A 9,598-nucleotide genomic window follows, 5' to 3' on the forward strand; every position below is an offset into this window, starting at 1 on the left:
TGTGGGGTAGCAAAAGAAAAATGAGTAGGTGTTGTCCAAGTGGCTAAATGTCACCATATCTAGACTTGGTCAGGAACTGATATGTTATTCATAACATTTATTTCATGCATCCATTTGTATTCAGTGTATCAATGTGCAGGTTATTACAGTATATTCCATTGGTGCATGAAAATGCTTCTCTTCAGTCAGTGGAGAGAAGTAGGTGGTCATCCGTCCTTCCTGAAGGCAGGAAGTGGTAAGGCAGGACTCAGGGACAGGAGATGATCTTTGATCTGACAATGACATTTACATTTCCAGGAAACTGAAACAGTATACATTCTTAACTGGGAGGAATGGCCAGACTATCTCTTGGATAAGAACCTGCTTTCAGGAAAATGCAAGTGTGTTTGGGTTCCTTGTAAAATTACAGAGAGCACCTACGAAAACTGGCACCATTTTCCTAGGGGATGTCACCTGAAGTGCGCAGAAAGAGAATATTCTTGGTGTGTGTAAGCAGTTCTGTTGTGATTCAACTGCACAGGCTAATCAAGAAAATATATCTCTCTCTTGTAGTAGAAGTAGATATTTTTCCTAACAGCTATTAGAAAAGCTCTTCAGGTGATGTCAGGGAACATACATTAAAATGCTGAGGGTTCCCCAGAAACGTATCATTGATTTTAAAAATAAATGTCATAACTGTAATTGTTAAATTTTAACCATGAGATACATTCTTTGACAGAAGATTTTTTTTTTAAATTCTGCTCTTACAGTTAGGGATTCGATTTTAAAGGTATAGCATTTTGAAAAAATTAAGCTCTCTGCCACTTGTATGTCTATATGCATGTGTATGCAAATATCCAGTGGATACAAATATCCATTTTTTATTGGACATTCAAAATGCAGTCTGTATAGAAAGCATTAGCTGCAGCATATCATTGTATTTAAGTAAAATTAACATGATTTTGTGTGCATCATTGTACTGAATTCTTCAAAAATGTAAGTTATTCATTTAAGACGCTAAATGGAGCAAACACCAGATAGTTGAAAAGGTTTTGCTAGTGCTAGCCTGTTATTGTTGATGTGGGTTATTTGGCACCGTGGAACACGGACGTGTTTCCTTTGGATTATCAGTGTCTCTCATGTCGTGGCCAAGTGCTCAGCCAGGTGCCTGAGAACCAGCTGAGGCGCGGCAGCGTCTGAGCTCACTCTGAGCTGGAGACGTTACAGCTTGCCATAGTTGATCTTGCTGTAAAAACAAATGAAGCTTTAAGAATTCGCTCATGCTTGTTGTTAAGTACAAGCATGCCCATGAGTATGGGTCAAGTGATACAGTTTATTCCTGTGGCTGACCCTTCAGTGTGCAGGTGGAACAGTATTGTTACTGCATCAGGTTTGCTGAAGAGGGTGAAGACACAGACTCTGACAATTTGTACAGTCCTCTCATTTTGAAACTGGAATGTTAAATTTTTTAGTAAAGTAAGATGTCGGAGCTTGTCAGACCCCACAGCTTTTATATTTCAGTAGGACATGAGGCAAGTCCTAGTGCTCCCTATCACATGATTCCATTTCCACTTGGGGGACTTCCTGTCATGTTCACGTTGGTGGCCGGACTAGATGACTCCAGAGGTCCCATCTGTAGGCCACATCACTTTGATTCTGTCTATATTTAGTCTCACTGAAATGAAAAGTTCGTGGCTGATACCTTAGACATGGGGAAGGTAGTGCTAAGTTCAGTTTTTGTTAGCAATACAGACATTATAAATGTAAGAAAGAAATGGAGCCAAATGCAAAATCTGTGTTTCATATAAATGTGTATTTTTGTTTTGGTGGGAAAATTGGTTCCTGATACTATTGGGCCTGAACACGGCTGGAGCTATTTGTGAATATTACACGACATCCCACTTACCATTGGTCTTTCCTTTGTCTCCCAGATACCTGCTGCCAGACGACAACAAAGCTACCAAACACAAAACTCCCATAATAAAAAAGAACGTGAATCCCCAGTGGAATCACACGTTTGCTTTTAGTGGCTTGAGTTGCCGGGATGTCCGTAACGCCTGCCTCGAGCTGACCGTGTGGGACAAGGAGTCGCTCTCCAGCAACATCTTCCTGGGAGGGGTCCGCCTGAGCACGGGGAGTGGTAAGGGCCCAGCTGGCTGAGAACTACTTTTAATTCTGCTTTCCCTCCTCTCCCAAAGCATTTATGTATGTGACGACAGAAATGTTACTAAGTGTATGCAAACTGTGGGAAACTGGAAAGGGAGGTGGAATGCAGCGTGTCCCTTGTAAGTAATATAGTTCTTTCCTCCATTGAAGGAGAGAGAAAAATCTGATACTCAGCTGTACAGCTTCCAAGTGAAGAACTCGGAGTATCCTGGAAACTTTTATGAGCATCCCAGTGAGAAGGAGAAGATTTTGCCTCAAACGGGCTTTCTGTTGCCAGTAGTGTAATTTGCAAGAGCCGTATACTCATCAGGAGAAAATCTGTGGTACAGAGACACGATGAGGATTTTTATGTGCCTCTGTCTCTGTCACAACAGAGTTTTACAGATTTTCCTTAAGAATAAATGCAGAAAAAAAGACAAGTGTTTTCAGTATGAAACCCTAGACAGGCATAAATGTATGAAATACCTTCCTAACCACTATTGGAGCAAGTCAACAGGGATATTAAGAAACTCTTTACTCACATGCCAAAATTCCCTGTGTTTTTGCAATTGCCAGGTGTGAGTAATGGCAAGGAGGTTGACTGGATGGACTCCCAAGGGGAAGAGCAGCACCTCTGGCAGAAGATGATCGACAGTCCTGGAACTCCTGTGGAGGGGATACTAATGCTGAGATCCAGCATGGGACAACGCAGACTCTGAAGGACTCTGAACTACAGAGGGGTGCCACAAGTGCTCACGTCTTCACTGGTGTCCACACTTTTGTAGCTTTGCCCATATGAAAGTGGGTCAGGGTTGCACACTTTGCCTTGGCTATTAAGGCTCCACGTGAGATTTTAATGCATTCTGCACTTTCATGCACACATTTTTCACCTTGGCTTCCGATAGAGGATTATTTTTCTCGTGAAACCAGGGAAAATTTGACCTTGCGCAGAGATGAAACTGAGCTTTCTCTCTCTGTTCTGATGAGTGGTATATGGCCAATGGATGTCCCCTTCTGTAGGGAACATGGAGTGAGCAAATTCTTATTTGACAAGTAATGCCTCTAGTATGCATCTCATTCTGGATCCAAAATGGCCTAAGTCAGAGTCAAAAGACGCAGAGTACAAGCAGATTCAGAGCAAGTCTGTGTTTTGGTATTTGGAATATGAGAAGCCACGGGGTTCTGAAGGATAACAAGTAACATGCGTTTGTTGGGCTGTGCAGTGCGTGGGTAGCTTAGCATCAAGCAGCACCCTAAAGAAGGCCAATGCACACTAGGAATAGGCAGCAGATGTAGTGGTGTAAGTTGAGGAAGAGCTTCTGCCCTGTGAGGGTGCCAGAGCCCTGGCTGCCCAGGGAGGCTGTGGAGTCTCCTTCTTTGGAGATCTTCCCAACCCGCCTGGATGCCGCCCTGTGCCCCGTGCTCTGGGTGTCCCTGCTGGAGCAGGGGGTTGGACTGGGTGATCTCTAGAGGTCCCTTCCAACCTCAACCATCCTGTTATGTTCTGTGATAAAGTGCCAATGTTATGGCATTCTTCGGGTGTTCTGGTAGACTGTGCAAAAGGCAGACTTGATTCAGCAAGATGAAAGAGCCTCTAATAAAAATAATTCCTAACAATCCCCAAAGAATTTCTGGAACAATGTGGTATTACTACGTTTTTTTCTCTATGGTTGGGAGTTCTAGCCAAGACCTTCAGACGTCATTGAACAAGGGGCAGATGTTCCCATGTCCCACCTGCCGAGTTGCTGTGATGGAATACAGGCTGGATTTGTGCCTAGTTAGCTAAGACACGAACATAAGAGTGACAAACGCAGTGACACAAAGACATGCCAGGAGGCTTTGCACACAGCTATAGAATTTCTCTGAATGGGTCAAATCCTGTTCAGGCATGCTCAAGCACATTAATTATTAGCTAAATTAAGACTTTTTTCACTAAACTTCTTCCTTCTAACAATGGATTTAACAACAGCAGTGGGTTTGGCGAGCTCAGTCATTGGTGGTCTTAACCACAAGAGTTGCTCAGTTTTGCCACTTTAATTTTGACGTAGGTTTAAGCTAGTTTTAGTCGATTTTTCATCTTAGCCACAAATGCAGTGAACTGTTCAAGCAGAGCACAGATATTCAGCACATTTATGTATGACTTTTTTTCCCCACAATTACCTTTTTTGAAACAGTAGATTTTCTACATCAGGATCTCCAAAGTAAAAGCAACTGTATCTTTTGCCACCCAAACTGCCTCTCTCTTTAACAGAATCAGAACCTGTGTCATCTTGGAGGTTTACAACAAACCAACATTTATTTTGTGATTAATGACGTTAAATTGATGTGGAGGCAGAAGGTTAGAATTCATTTAGTGGAAATTGTTTTAAAAAGATAAAACTTGTTAAAGCTGAAGAATGTGATTCTTCAGGATAGAATCCCTGTTAAGACTAACAGGGAAACAATGTGTGGTTTTTTACTTTATTTTGTTTAATTATGATGGTGAAAATGAGAAAAGAGATGAGGTGCTTAGGGACATGGTTTAGCAGGTGTGGGGGTGATGGGCTTACAGTTGGACTCAATGATCTTGAAGGTCTCTTCCAACCATAATGACTCTGAAATGCAAAAAAAACCTCCAGGTTGCCCCCTCCCCCCCAAATGGAAACCTTTCTCTCTTAACAAAGTGAAAAGCTTAAAATAATTTTGAGTTAAATCTTTCATTTAATATGGAGTGTAAGATTTTGGCTACTTTTTGAATGATGCCTTTTAAGTTTTTAACATTATCGTTCTAGCTAAATCTTGTCTTGCTTTGCAAGGAAAGAGTCTGTGCTTTACCTAAGTTTCTGCCCATTTTACGTCTGCTTTTTGGCCTCAACTTCGAGTTCATGCTGAATATACTCATCTTTAAAGTGTCACCTGGCTCACTTGCTAGCTTTACGTTCCGCTCTTTCCTTTTGTAGGGCCAAGATCTCCCTCCGAGTTTTCTAAAAATACAGGCCAGACTGGGAATAGCCTCTCGGTGTCATCGGAAGTTCAGCCTTGGAGAGGAGCAGTTTCCAGAGGGAGGGAACTTCAGCCAAGGCTGTTTGCCATTACCCAGCACTGGGACTGCCCCGGAGCAGCCGCAGTGGCAGCTCTGCGCTGTTGAATCCACCGTCGGTGTCACCTTGGCCCCCAGGGAGCCTCGGGGAGATGGTGAATGTAGGAATAAACAGCAGCTCTTAACACCAGAGCTTGAAGAGCTCTGCTCTTTCATCATGTTGTTGGATACGTTTGTAGGAATGCTTGTATGTGGGAAATATCACAGTGATACCCCATATATCTCTGTTCTTTTTCTTTACACAAATGATCTGTGGTTTGGGGGAAAAAAAAAAAGGGCAAGATGATTAGCTGTGAATAGGATTTCTTGTTTCTCAGATACTGGAATTAATTGATGCCTTTAATGGTGCATCATTGTGTACTGCCTGTTACCAGGCTGAACAAAAAGACAAAACCAGAAATTGGGTAACCCCTTCCTTTCTGTATTGTATTTTGTGATATTGAGGATGTGTGAATGGCTTATTCAAGGCTAAGATTTAGGAGAAATTAGCCCCAAATTCATAAATTCCTGTCCTGAATAATTAGACACAATAGAGCTGTCGTTTCCAAATTGTTTCTCCTGAGAGTCCTGAATAAGTGAGGATGTTTTCAGTGAAGCAGCATCTCTCCTCTGCAGCGGGTTTGGAAAATGTGAAAGGGAGCATTTTACTGCAATACCTGTTTTTCTAGCAGTGCAGCTACTGGGCTCTCACTGCTGTCTTTGCCTGCCCCGTCACCACCACCTCGTGCTTAGATTCTGAGGGTTTGATCCGTTTAAAGAGGAGACACAGCTATCGCTGTATCCCTGTCGTGCGGGGCTAGAAAATACCTCCGTGGACAGTGTGGTCATAGGCAGGGCCTAGGAGGGAGAGCAGGTGCTGAGGGCTGCCGGGGTCCCCCCCTTGGGTGCTGGTGCCCACACTCGAGCGCTCCAGCAGCGGCTCCCTGCTCGGCTTGCACACCCTGTGGGGACTGGGGGCCTCTACGTGCCCATGGTCTTGTTTGTGTGTTCGGAGGCCCAAAGCAGGATAAAGGAGAGGACGAAATGGCCTCCCCAACTCCTCGGCCTTCGCTCTGCTACCGTTTGAGGGAGGAGAGAGAAGAGGGGCCCCACTGCCACCCTCCCTGCAAGTGAGAGTCCCGTTGCCTTCCATAGATGCCCTGTAGACAGCGTGTCTTCACCTCGGTTTCCCAGCGGGATGCTTACCGCTGGCATGGTGAGTATGTTTTAATCATAAAGATAGGGAGCCTACGGTTCCGTGTCTCTTCCAATACAAATTATGCCAAGGAAGTGTGAACGAAGCATCTTATCTGTTATCCCTGGTTGTTCCTTTTGCTGCCTGATGAGGCCCGACAGCTCCCACAGGTTCTCTGCAAAGTCAGGTATGGAGGGGAGCAGCCAGCGGCCATCCAGCAGCACCAAGGAGGGGAGAAAGGAGGGTTGAACGGGCAGAATAGGGGGCTTCCTGGGGGGCATGTCCATTGCCCAGCCACACGCATGGAAAGCAGTAAATGTAACTGGGAGAGGAGTTTGCTCGGTGTTTCCTCTGGCATCAACAGAAGGAAGGGTGGCTCAGAGCTGCCTAGGCTTGGCTTTACTTTTTGTGTCTCCTCCACGCACAGAAAAGGGCGGAGAGCCCGGTTTCCACACCTGTCTGCTCCGGGGGTTCCCACAGGACAGACAGGGCAGGTGGTTCCTGAGCCCGTGTAGGGACCAAGCCCTCCACAACACGGTTCTTTGAAGATCACGTTCAGTACGCCAGGTGCTCTCAACGTTAATATCTCGAGTGTCTGCAAGGAGGCAGCGTGCAACCCTTAGGTAACAGCTTCACTTTCAGCTGCATGAGGTAAAAGAATGCTTTTTTTTTTTCTCTTACATACAGTATCGTTTTTTTAGCACTTTAAAACCATGACAGAAGTTACCCATCTGCTGAGGGCTGGTCTGTGCACTTTGTAATCTTTCGTACAGTTTTGTTTTTATTTTATTTTTTTACATTACTGTTATTTATTTTTACATGTGGAGCTATTAACAACATTTAGGAAGCATATAAAAAAGGTGGTAAAAACATGTGATTCACTCCAGAATAGGACGGCAGGACTTTCGGTTGCAGTGAGGTGTCTCCTGCCATCACTCAGCCGGTCCTCCCGCTTCCCTTGGCACCCGGTGCTGCCTGGGAAGGGGTGACCACGGTGTGAGCGATTCTGCGTGTGCTGGCCCTGGTGAGGGAACCTGAGCTTGTTCACAGGTGAAGCTTAGCCCTCCTGCAACTGGACCCTTTATATAGATGAGCTATTTCAGGCATTCTGCTCTGTGGCAGTAACGTTTATATTTGTGTCCTGAGAACACGGTGTGTGCTTTTAAGGGCAGCTCTGCTTGTTGAGGCTTGCTTGAACCAAACGTACTTGTTCCTTGCACACTTTCTTAGAGAATATCACACGGCCCTCACGTTGCCTCTGTTCTGCTCCGCATCTTTTGCTCGCTGTTTGTTTACTCCTTCTCCTGGCTGCACGTAACAGTGGTGCCCGTAAATGTGTGTTTTAATGGCAGGATGGTGAGTTGTGCCCGGGCCTGGGCCGCCCCTTCCCGGGGCGGCGCGGCGCGGTGCCCCCAACAGGCTGCAGCTGGGTTCAACAGTACTGTAACATATTGTAGAATAATTAAACTAATGAAACGTGTTCACGTGTCCCGGTCTCTCCGAAACTGCCTATAAACTTATAATCCTGTATTATTCTATTGAGGGGAACATGGTGCTTCAGTTTTATATGATGGATAATGCCAGAGGCCTGCACTGTTTCCAGAGATGCGCGCCCTTTTCTGTCTCTGCCATGTTGCCTGGCTTAGCTTCTACCCCCTATGTGTTTTTATGGTAATTTTGATTTCGCAAGCATAAAAGCCCTTTTCTTTCTTTCGCCAAGATTTGCTCGGGACAGTTTTTAAGGACTGGCACGGTGATCTGGGAGGTGCTGCCTGCGGCGCCCGCGCAGTTGGACGCTGCAGCTCTCCCTGCGCCGCTTGTCCGAGGCGGCGGGTGCCAGGGCTGCTGAAGCCGGAGGGTCGGCCCCTCTGCGCAGCCCGCGCTCGGGCCGTGCTCACTGCCTGGGCGGTGCGTGTCGCGGCCGGACCTCCGTACGCACCGGAACGGTCATTCTGCACCACTGCCAGCCTTGCCGGGCCCTTCCCCGCGCGCGGGGCTTGGATTGCGCCTTGGAATGGCTCCAAGGAATGCCCAGGGGCGACTGCAAACGCTCCCGGCTGCTCCTGCAGCCCTTGGAGGTGCCCGCCGCGCTCCCTGCTCTGCCTCCCAGCCCAGGCGGGCTGCGGTGGCTGGCGGCTCCCTTGGGAGGAGGCGGCTCCCGAGGCAGCTCCTCTTCCCACTCCCGATGCTCTGCGTTTAGTGGCCGGAGGGGAGCGGCTGGAAGGTGCCGGCTGCTCCGGCTGCGTAACCCGTAACCCGCGTTCCCTCCTTCCACCGCCGCAGGGTTAGGAGGTGGGTTGCAAGGAGCCCTGTCTTCATCGTGACAGTATTTTAAAGAACTTCTTGAAAGTTTCATCTTGAAAGTAAAAGTTCCCTTTTAGTCTCTGTTTTCATTAATCAGTCTGAATGACGCTTTTATGCAAGAAAATGACACGCTGTAGTCATCGAAAGGGAACGGTAACTGAGACAAAATTTTAAGGGTCATTGGTGTTTCAGCATTACAGTGTAAAGCTTTCTCTCCCAAGGAATATGGTTTAATATTTTACGTTAGAGAAGTGCAACTTTTCTCCTTCCTCTCGTGATGCAAAGGATTGTTTTGAGGTGTGGGATGATGGGGGTGGTTCTCATCCAACAAACTGGTGAATTCTTGGGTAGGATTTGGGGGAAAATAGGCCATTTACAAATGCTTGGTCTCATGAAGAACTGCTGCTTCTCACAATGAGTCCAGACAGTTTTGCTGCCAGAGGTATCGCATGTCTGCCCTAAAATGATTTAGTTCTGTTTGTTCCGACCATGTTCACAACTGGAATGAGCCTCCAGAGCGATGCAGGAGCCGCCAGCCCTCGCTGGATCCATCCGCGCGCTGCAATGAGCAGCCCGGAGGTGAGAGGGGATGAGGGGGGTCTCACGGCAGGTCTTACTGATTGGAATCCTCCTTGGATCCTCCCAGCCAAATGGATTCTTTAAGCAGGATTTGCATTTTGATAGAGAGCACTGGTAGGGTTAGCAGCTGTGGCAAGAAAAGCCATGGTGGTAGTACAAAAATCCTCAAACCTGTATTGTTTGGGGGAGAGTTTCACTTGCATTAAAAGTAATAATAATAAGCATTAGCATAAATACCATTCCTTGTTGACGCAGCATTATTTTTTTTCTGAGGCCAGAAGTCTACAGGGTGAATCACTGGAATTCTGAATATATAAATGCAGGGCTCAAGCCAGAAA

At 46.3% G+C, this 9,598-nt stretch overlaps 1 protein-coding gene across 1 annotated transcript in view; it reads left to right on the plus strand.

Annotated features, from left to right (window-relative positions):
* Positions 1–3,335, plus strand: part of SYTL5 (synaptotagmin like 5) — a 67,777-nt gene extending 64,442 nt beyond the window's left edge. Inside the window, exons 17-18 of the mRNA XM_026047317.1 lie at positions 1,911–2,119; positions 2,701–3,335. Coding sequence (XP_025903102.1) covers positions 1,911–2,119; positions 2,701–2,843 — 352 coding nt within the window. The 3' untranslated portion in view covers positions 2,844–3,335. The remainder of the gene's footprint in view (positions 1–1,910; positions 2,120–2,700) is intronic.
* Positions 3,336–9,598: the final 6,263 nt, after the last annotated feature.

The sequence above is a fragment of the Nothoprocta perdicaria genome, unplaced genomic scaffold, assembly GCF_003342845.1.
Source record: "Nothoprocta perdicaria isolate Ctin4 unplaced genomic scaffold, notPer1 scaffold_49, whole genome shotgun sequence".
In the NCBI taxonomy this organism is placed as follows: Eukaryota; Metazoa; Chordata; class Aves; order Tinamiformes; family Tinamidae; genus Nothoprocta; species Nothoprocta perdicaria.